Genomic DNA, 24,902 nt, shown 5'->3' on the forward strand with positions numbered 1-24,902 from the left:
CTCTTTATCTCTAATTATACTTGCTTCACAAATCTGGTGTTCTAGGGTTGGGTGTATTTATATTTACAATTCTTATACCCTCTTGCTGAATTGACTCCTTTATTATTAAATAATGACTTCTTTGTGTCTTCCCTTTATTTTCAGTCTATGTCTTGATGGCTGAGGTGTGTTTCTTGCAGGCAACAGATTGTTGGGTCTGTTAGTTTTTAATCCATTTAGCCACTCTATGTCTTTTGAATAGCTTAGTCTATTTACATTCAATGTTATTATTTATAATTAAGGACTTACTCCTGTTATTTTGTTATCTGTTTTCCAGTTGTTTTGTGGTTGTGTCTTCTTTTTTTCTTCCTCCTGTCTTCTTTTGAGTGAAGGTGATTTTCTCTAGTGGTATGTTTTAATTTATTGCTTTTTATTTTTTGTGTATCTGTTGTATGTTTTTTGATTTAAGGTTACCATTAGGTTTAAAAATAATATCTTATAGCCTATTATTTTAAACTGAAGACAACTTAATACTGATTGCATAATTATATGGATTGCCCAGGCAGAGATTCTCATCCTTGTCCCTTACTTTCTCCCAAACAAAGGGAGTTTCTGTCTCTCTCTCTCTCTCTCTCTCTGCTAAGCCACCTGGAGCTGTGGGAGAAGTACGATAGCACTGTTGTAGTCACTACCACTGGAACTGCTCTGGATCAGTCCTGAAAGCAGCATGCTACTGGGTCTCACCCAAGGCCTGTGGTAGTGGCTGCCTGGCAAACACCAATGATTGATCAATGCCTTAAAGCTGTACCATCAGCAGGTAGGGAAGCCAGATAGGGTGTATTCTTTCCTTCAGGACAGAAAGACTTCCCTAGCTATGGGTAGGTCCAGAAAGTCCACTTGAGATCCAAGGCTGGAGTCAGAAACATTAGAAAATCTACCTGGTGTTCTATTGTACTCTGGCTGATCTGGTACATAGGCAACAAAACAAAGTCCTTTTTATTCTCCTTTCCCTTTTCCACAAGCAGAGGGGTCTCTCCCCATGGTCAACACTGCCTCAGGCCCACAGCAAATACCATCAGTACGTATATTAGTCCATTTTCATGCTGCTGACAAAGACATAGCCGAGACTGGGAAGAAAAAGAGGTTTAATTGGACTTACAGTTCTATGTGGCAGGGGAGGCCTCAGAATCATGGCAGGAAGCAAAGGCACTTCTTACATGGTGGCAGCAAGAGAAAATGAGGAAGATGCAAAAGCAGAAACCACTGATAAAACCATCAGATGTTGTGAGACTTATTCACTACCATAAGAACAGTATGGGGGAAACCACACGTAATTCAAATTGTCTCCCACCAGGTCCTTCCCACAACATGTGGGAATTACAGGAGTATAACTCAAGATGAGATTTGGGTGGGGACACCAAACTGAACTATATCACTCTGCCCCTGGCCCCTCCAAATCTCATGTCTTCACATTTCAAAACCAATCATGCCTTCCCAACAGTCCCCCAAAGTCTTAACTCATTTCGGCATTAACCCAGAAGTCCACAGTCTGAAGTCTCATCTGAGACAAGGCAGGTTCCTTCCACCTACAATCCTGTAAAATCAAAAGCAAGTTGGTTACTTCCTAGATACAATGGGGGTACAGATATTGGGTAAATACAGTCATTCCAAACTGGAGAAATTGCCCAAAACAAAGAGGTTTACAGGGTGCATGCAAGTCTGAAATCCAGCAGGGCATCAAATTCTAAAGCTACAAAATGATCTCCTTTAACTCCATGTCTCACATTCAGATTACGCTGATGCAAGTGGTAGGTTCCTACAGTCTTGGGCAATTCCACCACCCCTGTGGCTTTGCAAAGTATAGCGCCCCCCACCTGCTTTCATGGGCTGGTGTTGAGTGTCTGTGGCTTTTCCAGGCACACGGTGCAAGCTGTCAGTGGATCTACCATTCTGGGGTCTGGAGGACAGTGACCTTCTTCTCACAGCTCCAATAGGTGGTGCCCAGCGGCACCTATCTGTGTGGGGGCTCTGACCCCACATTTCCTTTCCACACTGCCCTAGCTGAGGTTCTCCATGAGAGCCCCGTGCCTGCAGCAAATGTTTTCCTGGGCATCCAGGCATTTTCATACATCCTCTGAAATCTACGTGGAGGTTCCCAAACCTCAATTCTTGACTTCTGTGTACCTGCAGGCTCAATATCACGTGGAAGCTGCCAAGGTTTGGGGCTTGCACCCCATGAACCCATGGGCTGAGCTGTAGCTTGGTCCCTTTTAGCAACAGATGGAGCCGTTGGGATGTAGGGCACAAAGTCCCTAGACTGCACACAGCATGGGGACCCTGGGCTGGCCCACAAAATCATTTTTTCCTCCTAGGCTTCTGGGTCTGTGATGTGAAGAGCTGCCATGAAGACCTATGACATGCCCTGGAGACATTTTCCCCATTGTCTTGGGCATTAACATTCAGCTCCTTGTTACTTATGCAAATTTCTGCAGCTGGTTTGTATTTCTCCTCAGAAAATAGAATTTTCTTTTCTATCACATTGTCAGGCTGCAAATTTTCCAAACTTTTATGTTCTGTTTCCCTTTTAAAATGGAATGCTTTTAACAGCACCCAAGTCACCTTTTGAATGCTTTGCCACTTAGAAATTTCTTTCTGCCAGATACCTTAAATTATATTTCTCAAGTTCAAAGTTCCACAAATCTCTAGGGCAGGGGGCAAAATGCAGCCAATCTCTTTGCTGAAACATAACAAGAATCACCTTTGCTCTAATTCCCAACAAGTTCCTCATCTCCATCTGAGACCACCTCAGCCTGGATCTCATTGTTCTTATCATTATCAGCATTTTTGTCAAAGGCATTTAACAAGTCTCTAGGAGGTTCCAAACTTTCCCACATTTTTCTATCTTCTTCTGAGCACTCCAAACTATTCCAACCTCTGCCTACTACCCAATTCCAAAGACACTTCCGTATTCGGGTATCTTTACAGCAACGTCCCACTCTGCGGGTAACAATATACTGTATTAGTCCGTTTTTACACTTCTGATACAGACAAACCTGAGATTGGGAAGAAAAAGGTTTAATTGGACTTATAGTTCCACATGGCTGGGGAGGCCTCATAACCACATCAAGAGGCAAAAGGCACTTCTTACATCACAGCAGCAAAAGGAAATGAGGAAGATGCAAAAGTAGAAAGCCCTGATAAAACCATCAGATCTCCTGAGACTTATTCAGTACCATGAGAATAGTATGGAAGAAACTGTCCCCACGATTCAAATTATCTCCCACTGGGTCCCTCCTACATCATGAGGGAATACAGGAGTACAATTCAAGATGAGATTTTGGTGGGAACACAGAGATGAACCATATCAGCCTGAAGGCCCAAGTGGTCTTCAGTCAGCTTCTTGTAAATGCTGCCAGGCCTGGGACTTGCTCCACAGGGCAGTGGGCTCCCCTGCGACATAACACAGGTCCAGAAATGCCACCCAAGAGCCAAGGTACAGAATTGTGGATCCCGAGAGCCCACTTGGTGCTCTATCCCACTATGGCCAAGCTGATACCTAAGCTGTAAGATAAAGTCCCTTTTACTCTTCTACCACCTTTTCTCAAGCAGAAGGAGTTTGTCCCCATAGCCAGCATAGCTGGGAATGCACTAGGTCACACCTGAAGCCAGCACACCTCTGAGTCTCACCCAAGTCCACAGCAAGTACTTCCTGGCTACCTCTGCCAACTATCCAGGGCCCAAGGGCTCATTAGTCAGCAGACGTTGAATCCTGCCAGGACTCCATCCTTCCCTTCAAGGTAGTAGGTTCCCCTCTGGCTCAGGGTATGTCTAGAAATGTCATCTAGGAGTGGAATCCTGAAATGGGACCCTCACAACTCTGCTGGTGTTCTGTCCTACTCTGGCTAGGCCGGTATCCAAGTTTTTTGTTTGTTTGTTTGTTTTGTTTTTTAATTAAGACGGGGTTTCACCATGTTGGTCAGGCTGGTCTTCAACTCCCAACCTCAGGTGATCTGCCCGCCTTGGCCTCCAAAGTGCTTGGATTACAGGCCACCACGCCCAGCCCAAGTTTTAAAACAAAGTCCTCTATGCTCTTTCCTTTCCTCTTCTCACAAGGAGGGAAAGAGTCTTTCCTGGAGCTACAAGCTGTGCTGCCTGGAGTTTGGAGTTGGTGCAAGCAATCCCTTTGGCCGACCAAGCTGGTATCTCACTAAGATGCTTGTACCCCAAGTCTGCTTGAGCCCAGCACAGCACCAGGACATGAGCAGGAATCGCAGTCTTTGTGCCCTAGACTGCTTTTAAAGTTTATTCAGAATCCCAGGGCACTTTAGGCTTCAGTGGTCAGACTTGCCAGAACTCAGGTTTTGACTATGAAATGGGCAATTCCCCTCTGGCTAGGTCTAAATGCTCCCTCCATGGACTCCACCTGAGTTCTGCCTGGTGCTGCTTTCCACTGTGACAGGGCAGCACTGATTTCTAGAGCAAAGTTCCATCATTACTGTGCTCTTCCTCCCCCAAGTGCACAGATTCTGTCTCTGTGACATGTGGCTGCTGCTGGGGGATGGAAGAGGGTGGCATTGGCAATTCAAGATTGTCTGTCCTATTCTCTTAAGTGTCTCCTTCAGTGATATGATGTTAAAACCAGTTACTGTGATGGCTCACCTGATTTACGGTTCTTATGAAGGTGGGGTGTGTGTGTGTGTGTGTGTGTGTGTGTGTGTGTGTGTGTGTGTGTGTGTGAATGGTTCAGTTTAATATTCCTGCATTCAGGATGATTAGTAAAGGCTTCTATTTGGACATCTTGCTTTGCATCCTCTTTCTGCAGGTATTTTTTGATACAATGATTTATTTTCCCTTGGGTAGGTACCCAACAGTGGGATTGATGATTTAATGGTGGTTCTATTTTTAGTTCTTTGAGAAGTCTCCATCCTGTTCTCCATAGAGGTACCAATGTACATTCCCACCAATAGTACATAAGTATTTCATTCTCTCCATATCCTCACCAACAGCTGTTTTTTGTTTTTGGACTTTTTAATAATAACCATTCTGACCGGTGTCAGACGGTACTTCGTTGTGGTTTAAACTTGCATTTCTCTGATGATTAGTGATGTTGAGCACTTTTCCTATGTCTGTTGGTCACTTGTATGTCTCCTTAGTGATTATACCCAATAAACTTGCAAATAAGTATATTTTTTAGTATTATTTGTTGCTTTATTGTATATTTTATACTTCTTTTTCTAACTAGAGTTTAATTTCCTAAAGAATAAGAACTTGTCATGCTATAGTAGCCCTCTAGAGCCTTTTCCTGGGCTAGTGAAGGTAGAAAGCAAATAGATATTTCAGCATTAATTGTTGACTGGTTCCTTCTATTGCCATTTTCGAAGAGCATCAGTTTAGTTGACATTAGCGAGTAATTATAGTGAAGCACACATAAGAAAGATAAAGATGCCACATATCAGCCCCAAGTCACTCCCTAACAATGCCCCTTTCCATCATTGAGTAATGTGCTAATCACTACTTTTCTAAATGGGAAGTAAATCTAATTTTTTTCTCCCATAAATCTAATTTAATTTCCCACTTTAATGTTCTAAGACATGCTTATAATTGTTATCCTTTAGCCTGCTCTGTGTTTCCAATAAAAACATGGTATGTTACTTAGAAAGAGACTACTAAATGGGAAAGAAGGAGACTTTTTTCTAGTCTTACATTGCCACTGGATTTCACTGTGAAATTGGGAAATATTGCTCTTTCTGGTCCTCAGTTTCCCACTGTATAAAATGAGGGGGTTTGATGTATAATTTTTTCCAATCTTAACAGCATAAAATTTAATGATTTAGTCAAGTAAGTTATTCTGCTTAATGTTTGACTATAGCCTCTGAGAATTCAAATTCATTGCAGAAGATAACAATACATACATATATATTTTGATGATTAGAAAAATCTAATTTAGTAAAAGCACCAAATAAGTATGCAGCTTTATAATAAGTCATACCAATCAACGACATCTTCTCCATTTTTTTCCTGCAAACAAATCTAGTTCCTTGGCAATAAGATAGATGTGGAGAGACCTATGAATACTATGGTAACTAATTCTGCTTCCAACTACCTTGAGAAAATGCTGAGGTTAGCAAGACAGTGAGGTGGGCAATAAACTGCTTTTTGAATAGATGGATATATTTTACCTCTATCACAAGACTGCCTAATAAGTGAGTCCCTTAAACATAATTCAGCATCTATGAAATGTTATTTAATCTTTGTATTTTATTACTTCAATTTAAATAATTCTCCATATTTTACTTTTTTTTTTACAGAAAGCCAAGCTTTTTCATCATAATGCCCTGCTAAAAAATCAGCCCTTTCTATCAGATGGTTACGTGTTAGATTTGTCTTTTTCTATAATCAGGGACACTTTGCACATATACTTTATACCTCCTTTCAAATGAGAAATGAAAAGAGGATTTCTAGAATTTTCATTGTGCTGGATTCCTAGAAATTAGAACATGAGCAATGGACACTGAGTTTCACATACAAGTTATTTATATTTTTAGGATATGTATAAATGTCTGAAACCCTCACATTCATAAAATATACCCATCCACAAACTACTTTCATGCATTTCCAACTATTTATGCATTCCAACAAACAAAAAAATTTAAAAATGGAAATATCTCGCCTGATATCATATGTTTATAAATTTTTTTGTGGGTTAGCATTTCCTTTCAGCCTTTGTTCATGAGCAGACATAATTTACAAAGCTGAAGTCAGTGTAGAGGTGTAATTTTGCATGTGGCTTTTCTACATGGCATACTAGGAAACATTTTTTTATTCTGCCTCATAGTCATTACAATGTTAAATGGCGGTTTAACATTCTGTTTCTCATGGTCACACTCAAGCCAAATAGTACTCTTCACCATTTCTTGTACATGGGCCATGATTTTTGACCTCAGAACCTTTGTATGTTTCTGGTTTCTGAGGCTTAAAATCTAGGCCCATCTTCACATGTCCAAATTCTACTCATTTTCAAGTTTTAGTTCTACAATTAAGACTTCAGTGAATGTTTTCCTGATAGACTTTTTCACATTGTACCCCATAAATAAATATAAATATTATTTATTAATTAGAAATAAGAGAGGCCAGGCTTGGTGGCTCATGCCTGTAATCCCAGCACTTTGGGAGGCCCAGACAGGTGGATCATCTAAGGTCAGGAGTTCAAGACCAGCCTGACCAACATGGTGAAACCCCGTCTCTACTAAAAATACAAAAAATAGACCGTGGCGGTGGGCACCTGTAATGCCAGCTTCTCAGGAAGCTGAGGCAGGGGAATCACATGAGCCCTGGAGGCGGAGGCTGCAGTGAGCTGAGATACCGCCATTGCACTCTGGCCTGGATGACAGAACAAGACTTCATCTCAAAAAAAAAGAGAATAAACCCAGTTTAAGTTCTTCATTTTTAAAAATGCTATTCTAATGTTCTTCCTCTTGTATCGTACTGATTACCACCCTCACATAAGTACAATCAATCAGTATTGAAAAAATCCAGATGACTTATAGTAACAAAAATTAATTTCTTTTTTTAAAGTCTCAACAATAAGTTTGTCAATAAATCCATAAGTTGTGTTGATTCACCCGGTAGTCAGGAATAGGGAATTTGAATTGTCATCTCAGGAGAAAATTCTGCCTAGGACAGTCTGGGCAATAAGGTTTTAATTTATCAGGACCATAACCAATGTCTTTCTCTGAGTGTTCTTGGAATAAGTCAAAACACTGAGGATACATTTGACCCTACAGTACACCAAGCCAGATAACTGTATTAATAAGTAAAGATTACATTTATCACTGCTGCCTTCTAAACAAGGAATAAGAAGGCTTGTCTGAGCTCCAGATTTTGGGGGTCAGGTATCCAAAGAAAAGTATTTCTAAAATTAGATTATTTTGTAGAAGAAAGGCCAGCAGTCGTAAAACCCAGTAGGTTTCACATGTGATTTTCACACCTCTGTAGTCCATTCTTACAACACCTAGTAAGAAAGGGGGGTTTTCTTATTCCCAATTTACAGATTAGAAAAATGAGGCTCAGATCATCTTAGAGAGAGTTGTTCAAGAGCTTTTCAAACATAGTTTTTCCTCTGACCAAATTCTCACACTTTTTCCCACAATGTAATATTGCTCTAGAAAAACTTCTTCATATAACTCAAAGTATCTACATTTATCAAGGGTCTACGTAAAATACTGTGTGTGTGTGTGTGTGTGTGTGTGTGTGTGTGTGTGTGTGTGTGTATTTATATACTTTTGACTAGTTTTTTTTTCCTCTACTCTCTCTCTCCTAATTAAGTCCTCAGAAAAATCTCATGAACAAGGCTGTTCATCTTTCATATAACATCAACTCCTTTTTCTCATTTTCCAAACCAATTTTCTTTTTCTAGGGATAGTCAAATCTGTTGGGCACAACAACTTCCAGTGAGTGGTATACTTTCTCCCAGGCATGAATTGCTTTCACTGAGTGCTATAGCTCTTACTAGGCACTGCCACTTTTGCTGGGTCCACATTTGCTTCTTCTTGATATCCCCATGTCCATTGCATAAAGTAGCTGTTTCCACTAGATTCTGCCATGTTCCAGCCACCCTTGTACACTATGTTCACCAACCCCACCATCTCCATCAGGCCCTGTAAGCCAATATCATTGAATGTTTTTGTTCAAATCCTGGGAACTTCACTGGATAGAGTTCTGTAATTATTTCTCTTACCCTTATTCAGTTAGCAGTATATCAAATTATCAAAGCAATAATACCCTATACCTCAACTAACCTATAAAAATTTCACTGAGAATAATTATCTTATGTTTTATTTATTTGCTTCCTCCCTGGATATAGTAATAAGCGTATGATAGACCTCTTTCCTCTGACAATTAAAACCTCATTGATCAAACAGTCCGGACTTATTCATTATCTCTTCTCTTAGACATTTTCTCCAAACTCCTCAGTCTCCCAGGCAGATATCTGAAAGGCTTACCCCCTCATGGTTTAAATATGAATTGATCTAAAATATGCCATTACAACAAACAATTAATGGACTGTAAAAAAAAAAAAAGAGAGAGAATTCACTTGGCCTTGACTTGCAGAAAATTATCTTTAAAGTGACTCAAATGTAATGGTTTAAGATTACATTTCTTTTTTTCTACAGATCAAATTTCACTACTTGGTTCTGCAATGAATAATATTTGCCCAACCCTAATAATGTAAATACTGTTGAATTTTATTTTTTCAAGTCGTAAGCAAAGCACAGAAGTCTCAAATCTGGGCCAGGCGCAGTGGCTCACACCTGTAATCCCAGCACTCTGGGAGGCCAAGGCAGGTGAGGATCACCTGAGGTCAGTTCGAGACCAGCCCGGCCAACATATAGTGACACCCGATTCTACTAAAAAGTACAAAAATTTGCTGGGCGTGGTGGTGCACACCTGCAGTCCCAGTTCCTTGGGAAGCTTGAACTCGGGAGGTGGAGATTGCAATGAGCTGAGATCACACCACTGCATTCCAGCCTGAGTGACAGAGCAAGACTCACTGTCTCCAAAAAAGAAAAAGAGTCTCAAATCTATAAACCATGGAAATGTTAAAATGTTTAAAATGATAAAACTCTTAAGAACTAGGAGAGAAAGAGAAATAGGAGTAAGTAGTAAGTTAGTATTGTACAAGAGCAAACACTACATCTTTTGTTTCTGGAATCACCTTTCACTATTGCTGAACACTGATGGATCAAGCAATTGAGAAATTATGTTTATCTCTCAAACTTATAGACAATGGAGTGAGTAGTTGTAGGTACCCACCAGAAAAATGTAAATCAGAGAAGGTGAAGTAAGTCATCTTTGCAGTGGATCTGCAATGAGGATGTGGAGTGGGAGGCTTACTTTTGATTTTATGTTCTGCCTGCCGTCTTATGAGAATATTTAGGGATTAAGTCCTTAAAAACATGTTTGCTTAAATAGACTTTAATAAACTTCTTTTTAATTTTCATATGGAGTTCACCTATTCTAAGTGATACCCTTGAACTACAGATTAAGGAGCATCAGCCTATTATAACACAGAGCGAGGATCCTCAGAAGTTTCTTTCACTCTGTGTCTCTCACAGGCAAGAAAGCAAGACAGATCAACCACATGTTTCCATGATGAGACAATGCCTAAAGATCAGAAACTAAACCCTTTTTTAGTTTAAAGGAAAGCTGGAGTGCAGTGGCAAGATCTTGGCTCACTGCAACCTCTGCCTCCCAGGTTCAAGCGATTCTCCTGCCTTAGCCTTCTGAGTAGCTTGGACTACAGGTGTGTGCCACCACGCCCAGCTCATGTTTGTATTTTTATTGTGATAGGGGTTCACCAACTTGGTCAAGCTGGTCTTGGACTCCTGACCTCAAGTGATCCACCTGTCTTGGTGTCCCAAAGTGCTGGGATTACAGGCGTGAGCCACCGCACCCAGCCTAAGCCCTTGTCTTACCCTGACTGCTCTGCCATCACCTCCTCTGCCTCCTTATCCATGCTATTTGCCAGAGCCCAAAATCAAGGTTAATGATGGCCTCTTGTGATTTCTAAGGAGTAAAGTTACTTAATTAATTACAAACATGCTTTTATAAAATGCATGGCCAAATCCCATGCTCTCCACAAAAGAAAATTTTGTAATGCAGGTAAGTAGAAACATGACACGAGCTTGATAAAGAAATATGGAAATGCCACATATGAAGAAAGAGTGCCGCGTTCAGTCATTTTCTGGTGACTGGCGTATGGCTGTCTGACAGCTTACCTATGCCCTGCTTCACCACTTGGGGGAATGCCATTCACCAGTCCAGCCCTTTGGAGCCACTATATTCATGTTAATAAAAAGTATACAATAGAAAACTTGCTTTCTTCCAAAATTATAAGGCAAGTGTTTAATCAGTAGCCGGACAATTTTTATGTCGTAACATCTAGGAAGCACTATAAAAAGTATTTGTTGACAGAGAAACTATAAATGCATGATCAAAAATGCTCAACTGAATCACTATAGAGATGGAGAGGTTTTTTTTCCCTAAGATCACACAAAATGAGGATGGAAAAAAAAAAGCTATGAGTCACCTTGCGCATCAAACTTCTCCCATCCTCTTTGAAGGCAGAACTATAAAAAAATACTTTTCCTGTATCCAAATTACAATCCATATGTGATGACTTAAAAAATAGGATATTTTCTGTATCATAAATACTCAGTCATCAGCTGTTTTTTTTTTTAAGTCTGTAATGAATGCTATTTTTCCTGTTGAAAGAATTTTCTAAATTATCTGGATTCTCCAAAGCTTATAAAGTAGCAAACTGTTCTTGTCCTTCATTTCTTTTATTCTCTAAAGTAATTCTCCAAGCAGTTAGAAAGCATTTGGGCACACTGCTGATTTGTAGCCTGCCATAATTCTGTTTTCATATATAACCAGAAACACTAAATTTTGGACAGCCTATATCGCGCATGATACTGATCTTAAGACAGCAAAGGATTAAGTAAATTTCAAAACTTCAACTCACCAGAAGAAACCCAGAGATTAAATCTAACCCTATGTGTTTAAACTGCAAAGTCATTAAAAAAAAATTGATACTGTAGCTCCAAGCCTGGAAGTGATCTCTGATTATCTTTGACATTTTCAAAAGCAGAAAATTATCTAGCTTTATTTTAAACGTCACCCCTCTGCATGTGAAGAATGCATTCATTTAAGAGAGTGCAGGAGGGAACAAAGTGTGCTGATACACACTCTCTGCAGAACGTTTAATAGACTCAACTACATTCTTGTGAAATAGAATTGGGTGTTTGCTGCATCATATAGAGCCAATGATCAAAAGGAAAGCTCTTACTTACTCTTCAGAAATGGTGGGGCATAGAGGGAAGGATTCTATATTTCTACATTCTACATTAAGAGGTAGAATGTAGGATCTGAATCCCAAGTTCATCAGTTACTAGTTCTGAGTCTTTGGAAAGTCAACTCCTCCCATAGGTCTCTGTTTCCATATCTGTAAAAGGAAAGTTAGCAAGAGGTCTTCAGTCACTTCAAAAGCCTTTTATTTCTCAGAAAGTCATGAATGCCTTATTCTCAGTCTCCCCATTTATAAAATAGGGCAAAAATTTCATACCCTGATAATTTCTGAAGCTATGAGAATATAAATGTGAACCCACTTTGAAAATAAAAGGTTACCAACTTTAAGATGTTAGTTTTATTTGTTCATAAATTTCAAAACCATAATATATTGGGAAAGACTATTGTCTCTATTATTCTGAAATATTTATCATTTTATTCTAACCAAGTAATAAATTAAGAAATTTGGCTATACCCTAATTTGTTTGAACTGGTTGGGCTATTTCTTATTTATTCACTTTATGGACATCTTATCTCTCAGGAACAGATACAGATTTTTTGTTCTGGACAAGAACATGTGTAGGTGAGTCTTTGGGCCAGTCATCCTCTAAGTCTACAGATGACTAAGTCTGTATTGAAAGCCTGCAGTATAGCCAATGATATAAAGGGAAAATGGCAAGATACAATTACGGTCGTAAGAGTCAGTACCTTTTCTTTTCCCTTTGGAGCAGTATCATACTATTGTCATCTGAGAAATGCAGTGACATTTCATCTCCAGAGGAAAGAAACCTCACAGCAATTCTGAAGCAGCTTCATGCTTTCTTATGTAGGGCTCTTCATTGTTCTGTCTTTCTCCTATTGTTTATGGTTATAAATTTGACATCATCTGAAAGGACTTCTAGGCTGACTATTCTTTGTGAAGACATCTTCCCTGTCATTCCTCAGCTGTACAAAATCCCTCCCTACACTCTCTACTGCTACCCTTATCAAACAGAATTTGTTCCCATTCATTGTATTGTCCTTTACTTTCCTACTTCCGTTCATGCTGTTCCTCTGGTTGGGCATCCTTTCCCCTAGTCCAGAGGGCCAAAATCTTCTCCATCCTCCAAAGTCTATTGAAATGCGAACTACTGATAGACTTGCTTGATGTTCTTGAATGGTTGAATGTTTCCATCCTCTGGAATCCCCCCTAGCCTTACTTCTGTATCTCATTTAAGACATTTATCATGCGTGTTCCTATTGTTTATCTACCACTCTTCTCTGCCCTTTTGGATCAAAGTCCTCTGAGGGCAGGATGTGATCATTCCAGAGTTTCCCAAAGGATTCGTGTAATAATTAATGTTAATGTTACACGAGTAGGTGCAGATTATTATATTTAAATGCTACCCATTGTCTCAAGCTACTAGTAAAACCAAGGTCTCATTACATTAACAACTGAATCTGGTTAGTTTTCACTCCCAATCTCTAAAGGAAATTCAGTCCTGTGTGGACAGAGTCATTTTCACCTAAATATCCATCTCTGTGCTAGCTCTCATGCCTTCCTTCTCTGCATGTCCATATCTTAGCTATCCTTAAAAGCCAGACTAAGTGTTCCTCAAGATGCCATCCCTAAATCATATGATTTAATTATACCCTTCTCTGAAATTTGATTAGCGCTTTCTATGACTTATTTCCCTAGCAACAGAATTAACTTCACCTCCACTACCACCACCATGCTGCTTCTCCCCTAATCCCCGCAACACCTTCACCTCTCCAAATCCTGCAAACACGCACAGTATCTAGGCTCTCTGAGGGCAAAAACCAAGTGTATTTAATCTCTGTATTTCTTTTATTACCTAATACACTAACAAGTATACAGTGCTGTATCAGTAAACATTTTAAAAGGCACACCAGTTGTACAGGTCAAATTCAATGGACTTCCAGAGTTTGCTTTCTGATTGCTCTATCATAATGGTGCACTCTGGTATTATTTGACAAAAATAGCAATAACGGATAAAAGCTCCAGTATCCTGACCCAGACCCTTATTAGATGTGTGGTTATAGCTTAGTTTCAATATTCTAAACAGCAGAATGTAAATACAGTCAGCCCTCAATATCCATGGGTTCCACATCAATCAATGACAGATAAAATATATTTGAAATTAAAAAAGAAGGATTGCATCTGTCCTGAACATATACAGACTTTTTTCTTATCATTATTCCCTAAACAATGCCATATAAAAGCCACTTATATAGTACTTGCATTGTATTAGATATTATACGTAATCCAGAGATAATTTAAAGTATACAGAGGATGCACTCAAGTTATAAGTATCGTGGATTTGGGTATGTGTGGGGGCTCCTGGAGCCAATTCCCTTATGGATACCAGAAATGACTGTCATAGTCAAAGCTGACTGCATAATCTGCAGAGCTGGAGGAAAATGCAAATACAGGGCCCTTGGAAGAAAGGAAGGACTGGTCAGTCCCCTCTTCCCAAAGACTTTCCACTCAACCCATTACGAGTGACTGACCCTAAAAGAATTAAAACTTTCACACTGGAATGAATTTTGTATGTACATTAGAGGAGGAGAAGTTCTCACTAAGTTATCTGCCCAACGTTCTATGGGCAGAGAGCAATGGTAGAATGTAGGCCCCCAAGCAACCTGGCTACCTCCTGGACAAAAGGTGGCAGTGATAATAAAGGAAAGAGCAGGGAGCCTAGAAACTGTCTCGGGGAGGTGAGGTGATAGGAAGCAGCACAGTACATGTGCCCAGATTTTAATCTCGCACACATGCTCCACTCTCCTACAGACTTAGCTTACAAAACACAAATTCAAATATAAAGACAGCAAACAGCTGTAGAACATTAAACTCCAAGTGCAAAGGCTCCTGAATACAGGGCCTTGTGCAACTGCAGTGGTTGCAGGCCCGTGAAGCCACACTAAAAATAGTAACACATTTCTTGCATTGATGGAAAGGCTACATTTGCATGCACTGAATAGCAAAAGAACACTTAAAATTTCAAGATTTAATTTGCTGTTTATACAGAAATATTGGACATAAGAGCATGAATATGGAGCTAGCTACAATATGAATATTCCCCCTTTTTTTCTTTCTAGAACCCTTAAAAAAATAGAAGAAGAAGAAATAAGGAAAGAAGAATACAAGAAAGAACGTGAGCAATAGGCAAACTCCATGTTTGCTTAACTAGGAGATTTAAAAATCCACAAATTCAGGTGTATAATCTAAAGCAGCTGAAACTGACTTTAGCCCCATGGGACACAGTGGCATAGGGAACAGTGGTGCATTATAGAGAGGGCAAGTTTCTAGAAGGATGAAAAGTAGCAGCAAGACAGAACAAAATGTGCATTCCCTGGAGGTCAAGAGACTTTCAGAAAGGAAATTTGGAGAGCTAAGTGTTTTGAGAAGGGATAAGATGAAATAGCCTAAGATTGGAAAAAACCTACATATGGGATAAATGGGGGTGGAGTCAAGATGTAAGTTACGCCTTTATAAATTCAGAAAGTCCCACAAATACAGCTTCTGCTGGTGAGAGGATTAGCTGTGTCCCTTCAACAAAAACTGTGTTCCTTTGTTGAATTAACCAACAAGAGAGCTGGAGAACTTGGAACAGAAAGTAGTTCTTTTAGGCCCAGATTAGTTGAGAGAAATTAACAAAGAAACAGGTAGTGAGGCGCTATCTGAAGAAAACAGGTGGTATTGGTTGCAGCAGAGGAGAAAGTGGTTGAGAGAAAAATCCTAGAAGACTACAATATACTTGCTTCTCAATTACCCCTTCCCAGACCTTTACAGGAAACACACAAGGAATACTTAATTCACCCAACCAAATATCATAAGATGATCTGTTGCAGCCTTGCTAAAAGAAACTATAAGATGATAAAAAGAAATTTGAAGAGAAAAAAAGAAACTATAAGAAAGGAAGGTGAAAACAGAGAAATATAACTTACCATCAGAACAAGATGTACCAGAGAGTATATTGCCATGTAATATATGAAAATTATAACCAAAAACAAACATTCAGTTTAAAATTTAATAAAACAATCATGGCTACAAAAAAAATCACAAAATTGAAATACAGAAATTCAGGAAAAGAAGTGGCATACAAGTGGAGGTAAAATACGAGCTGGCAAGTTGCAAGAAGCAAAAAGTAGAATGGATATTGTGAAATATATAGTAAAGAAAATTCAGAATATAAATAAAGTTAAATAAATATATTGAATTAAAACAACTAGTGAAAAATGATAGACATGGAATGCAATGAAAATAGAATAAAGAAAGTAGAGTGAAAATGACAGCTATAGAAGGCTGGCAAACCAGATCAAATATAAACATAAAGTAGTTTCTGAAGGGAAAAAGTGATATGAAGAGAGAGCAAATATTTAAAAATATAACTGAAGGAAATTTTTCTGGTATAAAAAGACTTAAATTTACATTTTGAAAGAGAACATTATGTGGCAGGGAAAAGTAACTCAGATCAGCAAACACTGAGCTATTTCCAATAAAGTTACCACACTTTAAACAAATAATCATTTGAGGGCAGTCAGGAAAAAGTTTAAGTCATAATAAAGTGAAAAAACATGTTACCTCAGATTAGTACATGGCAACATTCAGTGGCAGAAGATGATGACAAAATATCTCTTATTAAGGAATAAACTGTAATTTAAGGAATTTCCATCAAGCCAACCTGAGTTCCAAGTATAAAAGAGACAGATTAATAGCTGATACCCAGAGGCTTTCTGAGAAAAAACAAAAAAAGCAACTGGAAGACAAACTTTAGCCAATAAATAGATAACTAGGGCAATGTAAAATGAATGGCAGTAAAAGAAGTTACTTGATCGTAGAACAAAGACATTTTAAAAAATATTAGTAGATAGCAAAATTGGATATAAATAATATAAATGTTGGTGATCTAGAAAAAAATATAATTAATAGAAATGAGAGGACGAAGATGGAAATGAAGCTAAAAGTTAGAATACAGCTGGAAGATGGCCAGTAGTAACTGGGACTCAAAAGATAATATCTAAGGGTCAATTAAAGTAATAGCATAGGCATATTTTACGCTACAAAATAATGTTAAGAAAGTTAACTGTATTGAATAAAATTGGGTGAAAGGAGAAACCATACAAACTTTAGCATATACTTGGTGGAGACTTAGAGAACTATTAAAAATTAAGAACTATTAAGGATTGGATCAAAACACACTAAAATAGAAGACTTTCATTCACTTAATCCAAAAGAGATCAATATTGAAAATCTAAATAACATAATCAAAAAGGCATCTGATTAATGCATGTTAAATTCTGTGACTTGATGATAAAGAATAAACTTCATCCTAAGTTTTGTAGGTTATATTCAAGAAAACTGATGAGACAAATAAAAAATGATTGGAGAATCAACAGATTCTCCAAAATGAAAACAATACAGAACACATTTTCTAATATCACAATAATAATTATAGAAAATAACAAGAAACAAAATAATAATTCTTTAAATCACCAGCTGTTATGGTTTGGTAACCAAAGCGCATCTTGAATTGTAATCCCCATAATCCCTCATAGAAGGGACACCATGGGAAGTAATTGAATCACGGGGGTGATTTCCTTCATGCTGTTCTCATAATAGTGAGTTCTCAGGAGACCTGATGGTTTTATAAGTTGTGTGGCATTTCTGCTGCTGGCACTCATTCTCTCTCCTGATGCCCTGTGAAGAAGTGCCTTCTTCCATGATTATAAGTTTCCTGAGACCTCCCCAGACATGCAGAATTGTGAGTCAATTAAATCTCTTGTCTTTATAAATTATCCAGGCTCAGGTATTTATTCATAGCTGCATGAGAATTGACTAATACACCAGTGATATGGTCTGGCTCTGTGTCCCCAAACAAAACTCACCTTGAATTGAAATCCGAATTATAATCTTCACGTGTTGGGGGAGGGACCTTGTGGGAGGTGATTAAATCATGGGGATGGTTCCCAAATGCTGTTCTCGTGACAGTGAGTGAGTTCTCACAAGATCTGATGGTTTCAGAAGGGCTTTTTCCCCCTTCACTCTGCACTGCTCTCTCTCCTGCCTCCCTCTGAAGAAGGATATGTTTGCTTCCCCTTCTGCCATTATTGTAAGCTTCCTGAGGCCTCTCCAGCCATGCAAAACTGTGAGTCAATTAAACCTCTTTCTTTTATAAATTACCCATTCTCAGATATGTCCTTAGAGCAGCATGAAAACAGACTAATAAAACCAGTATATAAAAAATATAACATATTGATATCAAATAGGATTTATTCCAAAATTGCAAAGATGCTTAATTCTTGGTGATTATAATATCATATTAATAAATCTAAGGAGAAATATTATTGGAACTAATTTTAAATCTGTTCATAAAAATACCAAATAAGAGATAAACTGTTGGATAATAATATAAATAATTATATATACAACATAATCATGAGACATATATTTCAGCAGAAAGCATAATACTTTAAAGTGACACATTAAGGAATTTGCACTAAACCCACAACAAAGCAAATACTCAGTAAAGCAATTTTTACTTATTATTATGCTAACCAACACTAACAAGAGAAAGGAATTATAAGACTAAAAGTTGAAAACGAGGACATTGATAAAATTTGTAAGTGGGATAATCATATTTCTTGAAAATTTAAGCAATTAAAGTAATAGAATTTAGTAATATAGCAGTGTGTCAAATTATAAATCAAAAATCAGGCCAGGAGAATTCACTCAAGCCTGTAATCTCAGCACTTTAGGAAGCTGACGCAGGTGGAATGAATGAGGTCAGGAGTTGGAGACAAACCTGGCCAATACGGTGAAACCCTATCTCTTCTAAAAATACAAAAATTAGCCAGGCATGGCGGCACATGCCCATAGTCCCAGCTACCAGGAGGCTGAGACAGAAGAATTGCTTGAATCTAGGAGGTGAAGGCTGCAGTGAGCTGTGACCACGCCACTGCATTCCAGCCTGGGCAACAGGGAGAGACTCCATCTAAAAAAAAAAAAGAAAGAAAGGAATGCGTATATACAGAAAATAAGCTAGAGAATAAAGTGAGGGAAAATTACATTTAAGACAGCAGCAAAACAAGACAAAAAATTTTTGGAAAAACTTGAGTGTTTACATTTTATATAAGAGAAGTTTTAGAGCACTGCTGAAGATCTCATAAGAAGAACTGAACAAATTAAAAGACACCCTTTCTTATTGAATAGAAAAAATCAACACTAGAAGGATGTCAATTTCCATCAGTTTTAATAATGTAAGGTAATATTAAAAAATAACTAATACACCTTTGTTTTTGCATTTTTGTGATGATGGTTTCTTATTTTGTTGTTTGTGTATTTTTGTTTGTGCAATGGAACTAGAAAGTTAAATTTGAAGTTCATAAATAAAACTAAACCAGCAAGGCTAGACATAAAAATCTCTTAAAAAGAAAAGCAACAAAGTAAAGGGTCCTTTGCTCACAGATATTAAAACATATTACAGATGCTCCTCAACTTACAATAGGGTTATGTCTTGATAAATCTATCAACAGTCAAAAATATCATTAGTATAAAATATGTTTAATACCCCAATAAGAAAATAAAAGAAATCATAAGTTGAACCATATTTAAGTCAGGAAATATCTGCATATAGCTTGTATGTTTAAAGCACCTTGATATTTGTGTCTGAAGAGACAGACCAATAACACATGATAGAAAGTCAAGAAATAATTAGCCAGGCATGGCTGTGCATGGCTCTAATCCCAGCTACTTGGAATGCTGAGGCAGGAGAATCACTTGAAACTGAGTGGCGGAGTTTGCAGTGAGCCAAGATTGTGCTACTGCACTCCAACCCGGGCAACAGAGCGAGACTCCATCTCAAAAAAAAAAAAAAGAAAGAAAGAAAAGAAAAGAAGAAAAGCCAGATATTTTAGGAAGTTTGCTACCTACACTTCAAATCTGTGGAGAAAAGATGAGTTTGCAATAAAGGTTCTAGTATCACTGGCTGGCTGCCTGAAAAGAAGAATGAAGGATACATACTTCATACCTTTGTTAGGAAAAGTGACTAAATAAAGGTTTAAAGACAAATATTAAAATGTAACCATAAATGAATCAGGAGTAACCATAGGATAATTATTTTATTTCCTTGGACTAGGAAAGGTCTTCCTATGACTCTAATCTAGAAGCCATAAAAGTAGTGATAGATTAATGCACATATATAAAATTGTACTCTTCTATTATGGAGAAAATCATAAGCAAACTCAAAAAGAAAAAAACAAAATTGCAACTCATATCCAGATAGAACTAATCTCTCAGACATAAGAGTTCCTAGAATCAATGAGAAAAAGCCAAACAAAACAGAAATGCAATTTAAAAAAAGAAAAATTGTCAAGAGTATGAATAAATAGTTCATTGAATGGAAAAATTAATGGTCTTTAAACATAAGAAAAGTTGATAAACATCCATGGTCTTATTATTTGCATTTTAACAGATTTATTGAGATATAATTCATATATCACACAATTCAGCCATTTAAAGAATGCAATGAAATGTTTTAGCTTATTCACGGATATGTATCACTATCACCATAATTGATTTCAGAATATTCTCATTACCTCAAAAAGCAATCCTAAATATTTTCGCTATTATTCCCTATTCCGCTACTCACCAATTCTCCCTCACAGTTCTAAGCAACTACTTACCTACTTTCCTACTCTAAAAATTTGGCCATTTTACTTTCCTATGAATCGAATCATATAATACATGATGTTACCATATAACATTTTGTCTTTTATTACAGGCTTCTTTCATTTAGCATAGTGTTTTCAAGGTTCATTCATGTTTAAGCATGTGTTCAATACTTCATTTTTGTCTAAATAATATTTTATTAGCTGTATATACCACAATTTGTTTATTCATTTGTCCATTCATAGACATTATGTTGTGTCCATCTTTTGGCTATTGTATGTAATGATACTATAAGCATTTGTGTTCATATGTTTGTATTTCTCTTGATTATATAATTATAAATATAATATTAGATTACATGAGAACTCTGTTTATCATTTGAGAAATTGCCATCCTGTTTTCCAAAGTGGCTGCACAATTTCACATTTCCATAAGCAGTACCTGAGGGTTCTAGTTTTCCCACAACTGTGTCAATACTTGTTATTATCTAACTTTCTATTCTAGCCAGCCTAGTGGATATAACTTGGTATCTCACTGTGGTTTTTAATTTGCCTTTCCCTAATGATTATTGTCAGGCATCTTTTCTTTATTCGGGGGGGAATTATTTCACCTTTATTTCTGTCACTATACAGGCAATACAGATATTTCATACATAACAAGGTTAAGTGACATGTGCATGTTCCATGTAAAATGGAGACAGAATGAAGACTGCACATGTCTACTTCATTTAAGTGCAGGGGTATTTCTTTAGTGCCATCATACCCTTCGCCAGCTCTTCCTCCTGAGATTCATATAAGAAGTGCAAGAGCTCCTTCAGGTCCATAGCTGATGAGTGTTTATCCTTGTCACATCTCAGTAATTTTTGTTTTATCTCCAGTGACATCTGGCAGCCAAAAGTGGTCTCCAATTCCTTGGCTCTCTTCTTGTCGGAGAGGCCAAAGAAGAAATGTTCCGCTTGGATCAGGTTGGGGTTTTTGAGTCTTTCTTCTCTGGAATACAGCTGCCCAAGGCCAATGATCCAGGCGAATCTGTCCCTGTCCTCCTCCTCCTTCTCCCAGACATAGAATAGTGCTGCCAGAAACTGCTGGAAGGTGAGGTGGCGGAAGGAGTAGCAGCCTTCAGAGCCTCTGTCCTGGTGGAGGATGTCTCTGTCCAGGAACCTACAGGAGTTGGACTCTTGAACCCTGAGCCTACGCAGGTGTTCTCCATCAAACACAGATGTCTGTGCCCACAGGCCCTGCACAGCCAGGAGGCTCAGGGCCCACAGAGTGCCCTGAAGCTGTGCGCCCTGTGGAAACTGGACACAGAGGAAGCACAGGAACAGCACCATGTAGGTGTGGCAGAGGGGGGGCCAGGCCCTTCCCCTTCTCCATCTGCAGCTTCAGACTCCTGCACACCCAGTGCACTGCATGCACTGAACCCAGATGGAATAGGGCCCTGTTGCTTCTCATCAGCTCAATGGCCACGGAGCTTGGTCCTCATCTCCAAACCAACTCAGGAAATACCCCCTCCTGTCCTGCTCCAGGAACCCCTCCATCTTTACTTAGAGTGGGTGCTCCAACAGGAGCCAGAGCTCCCTCAGGGTCCCAGTCTGCGTGGTGACCAGCAGGGTGGCCTTGGGTACCATCTTCCTCTTCAGCAAACTCCCCAAGAGGATGGGTACCAGCTTCTGCTTCTCCCAGTACCCACAGATGTTATGGATCAGCACCCCAGGTGGGACTCTTAGCTCATCAAAGCCATCGACGATGACTAACAGGAATTTCTGTGCTTGGACTAGGATGTTTGGAGTGTAATCCTGCAAATCAGGCCAGTCCTTGAAAACCAGGTCTGCAAAACTGCTGGGGCCCACATGGCTGAGCTCCTTGCAGCTGAAGTAGAAACCCTATTTGAATATCTGACTGAGGTTGTCCTCTGTCCAGTCCAGCATTAACTTCTTTGCCAGGGTGATTTTCCCAAAGCCCACAGGACCGTGCAGCACTACTGCTGGGGGGAACAGCCCTGGGGGCACCTTGGGGTTGCAGAATGGGATAAGCATTTTGTATCTCTGGGTGGCAATGTGGACTCCTTTGCTGTTTCCGGGCCAGTCCTTCCACATTTGCTGGAACTTCTTCTACAATATACTCCTGTAACCATCCTCTTAACCTGGCTTTTCTCCATGCAAGACTTCTTTAGCTTCCCCCAGGTTCGTGACATCTTTCTCTATTTCTGTGAACTCTAGTGCTTCCTCTTCAAAACGCTCCAGTATTTCTTCCAGGTCTACAGATTTCGGTTCTTCTGTCCATATTATCCCAAATGATAGAGGCTTGTTTTCATAAAATGATTTCAAAGCTGCTTCTCTGAGTTTATCCTTTGCTCTCCCAGACAGATCTGTTCAGTTCATCTTTTCAGATACCTGGATGGCTGCCATCCCTGCCCAGTAGCTGTGGCAGTGGCTGGGGAAGATCTCTGCCGTGTCTACCTCCGTGGGGTAACCGTCTGTAACTCCTTTCCAGGGAGATTGTTCTGATCAGAGACTTGAACTTGCTCAACTCACCCTGGCTGAGCTGCTCCAGAAGACCCTGCAGGTTGAAATTCAGCTGTGCAGAAGACGCTATCTTGTCCTATGTGGGAGCTCTCCCAATGCCTGGCCCTACTCTTTGGCTATCACATCTTTCCACATACTAGTAAGTATATATTTTTATATCTTTTGGGTAGAAATATCAAAAGACCTTTTCTCATTTTAAAATTAATTTTAACCCAATTTTTTATTGTTGAGTTGTAAGAGTTCTTTATAATATAGTCTAGTCACAGGTCCCTTATTAGAGATACAATTTGCAAATATTTGCTCCTATTCTGTCTTATCAGTTTAATGATGGTGTCCTTTAAGCCACAAATGTTTTTTATCTTGGTGAAGTCAAATTTATCTATTTTTTTCTTGTTGCTTATGGTTTTGATGTCATGTCTAAGAATCTTTTCCAAGTCCTAGGTGATAAAGATTTACCCCTATCCTTTACTATAAGAATATTATAGTTTTAACTCTTTACATTTAGGTCTTTGATCTGTTTCGAGTTTATTTTTGTATATGGTATGTGGTAGAAACCCAACTTAATTCTTTTGCATGTAGAAATCTACTTGTCTAAGCACTACTTATCGAAAGTCTATTCTTACCCCATTGTATGGTCTTGAAACCCTGTTGAAGGTCAGTTGACCATAGATGTACAAGCTCATTTTGGGACTCTCAATTCTGTTTTATTGAGTGATGTCTCTATCCTTGTGCCACATGACACCATCTTAATTGCTTGGTATTCAGTCATGAAATAAGGAAAGGTGAGTTGTCCTTGTTCGTTCTTAGTTTTCAAGATTGTCTTGGCTATACTGGGTCTATGTGATACTAATTGAATTTTATCACTAGTTTGCCCATTTCTACATAAAGTAAGCTGAGATCCTGACACGGATTGTATTGAATCTTAGATCAGTTTGGGGAGTAGTGCCATCTTAACCATACAAATTAAGTCTTCCAATCTAGAAACATGAGATGCTTTCCACTTATTTAGATCTAATTTTTCTCGATAATGCCTTGTAATTTTCAGAGTATAAGTTTTCCTTCTTTTTGTTAAAATTTATTTTTAGGTATTCTTCTTGATACATTTCTAAAAGTAATTGTTTTAATTTCAATTTTAAATTGCTCATTACAACTCTGTATAATTATTTTTATGTATTGATCTTGTATCCTGAAATCTGGATGAACCCATTTAGTAGTTGTAATAGGTTTCTAGTGAATTTTTTAGTATTTCCCACATACAAGATTATGTCATCTGCTAATACAGATAGTTTCACTTCCATTCCAGTCCAGTTGCCTTTCTTTTCTTGTCTGGTTGTTAGCGCTAGCACCCTTACTGTAATGTTGTTCAGTCATGCTAAGAGCAGATAACATTGAGGTGGTCCTGATTTTAGGACAAAAGCGTTCATTTTTCCATTAAATATAATTTTGGCTATGAGTTTTCACAGATTACTTTTATCAGATTAAGGAAGCTCCCTTCAATTTCCAGTTGGGAATATATATCATGAAAATAGGTTGGGTTTTGTCAAATCCTTTTTCTATGCTTATTGATGTAATTATGTAATTTTTGTTTTTATTCTATTAATGTGATGAATTGATTTTCATGTGTTCAACCAACCTTGCCATCCTGGGATAAATCTCACTTGGTCATTGTGTACAATTCTTTTTATATGTTACTGTATTCAGTTTGCTTGTATTTTTTTGGAGTGCATATTTCAGGTTGAGTATAAATTTCTATGTATCCTAGAGAAGGCAGTCCTGAAAAATATAAACTACAAGAGCATTTGCTCTTTGACCTGGCTTTTCCACTTCTAGTATTTTTCTTACAGGTATGCCTGCTTGCATAGCATTATTTCTAGGAACAAA

At 38.4% G+C, this 24,902-nt stretch overlaps 1 protein-coding gene and 1 long non-coding RNA gene across 2 annotated transcripts; one reads left to right on the top strand and one right to left on the bottom strand.

The window, feature by feature from the left end:
- Positions 1-5,037: 5,037 nt before the first annotated feature.
- Positions 5,038-19,457, top strand: LOC116564855. Its single transcript, XR_004275130.1, has 3 exons — positions 5,038-5,131; positions 6,184-6,186; positions 19,447-19,457. It is a non-coding gene; the product is annotated as an uncharacterized LOC116564855 (long non-coding RNA).
- A 168-nt stretch (positions 19,458-19,625) lies between these two features.
- On the bottom strand, positions 19,626-24,881 carry PYDC2 (pyrin domain containing 2). The gene is given in 7 exon segments (XM_032298583.1): positions 19,626-21,845; positions 21,847-21,962; positions 21,965-22,013; positions 22,122-22,270; positions 22,640-22,962; positions 22,964-23,097; positions 24,864-24,881. Coding segments are annotated over 7 exon segments (1,410 nt in total). The 3' UTR covers positions 19,626-21,224.
- Between the last annotated feature and the right edge of the window lie 21 nt (positions 24,882-24,902).

The sequence above is a fragment of the Sapajus apella genome, unplaced genomic scaffold (genome assembly GCF_009761245.1).
Source record: "Sapajus apella isolate SASKATOON/1434 unplaced genomic scaffold, GSC_monkey_1.0 scaffold38, whole genome shotgun sequence".
In the NCBI taxonomy this organism is placed as follows: domain Eukaryota; kingdom Metazoa; phylum Chordata; class Mammalia; order Primates; family Cebidae; genus Sapajus; species Sapajus apella.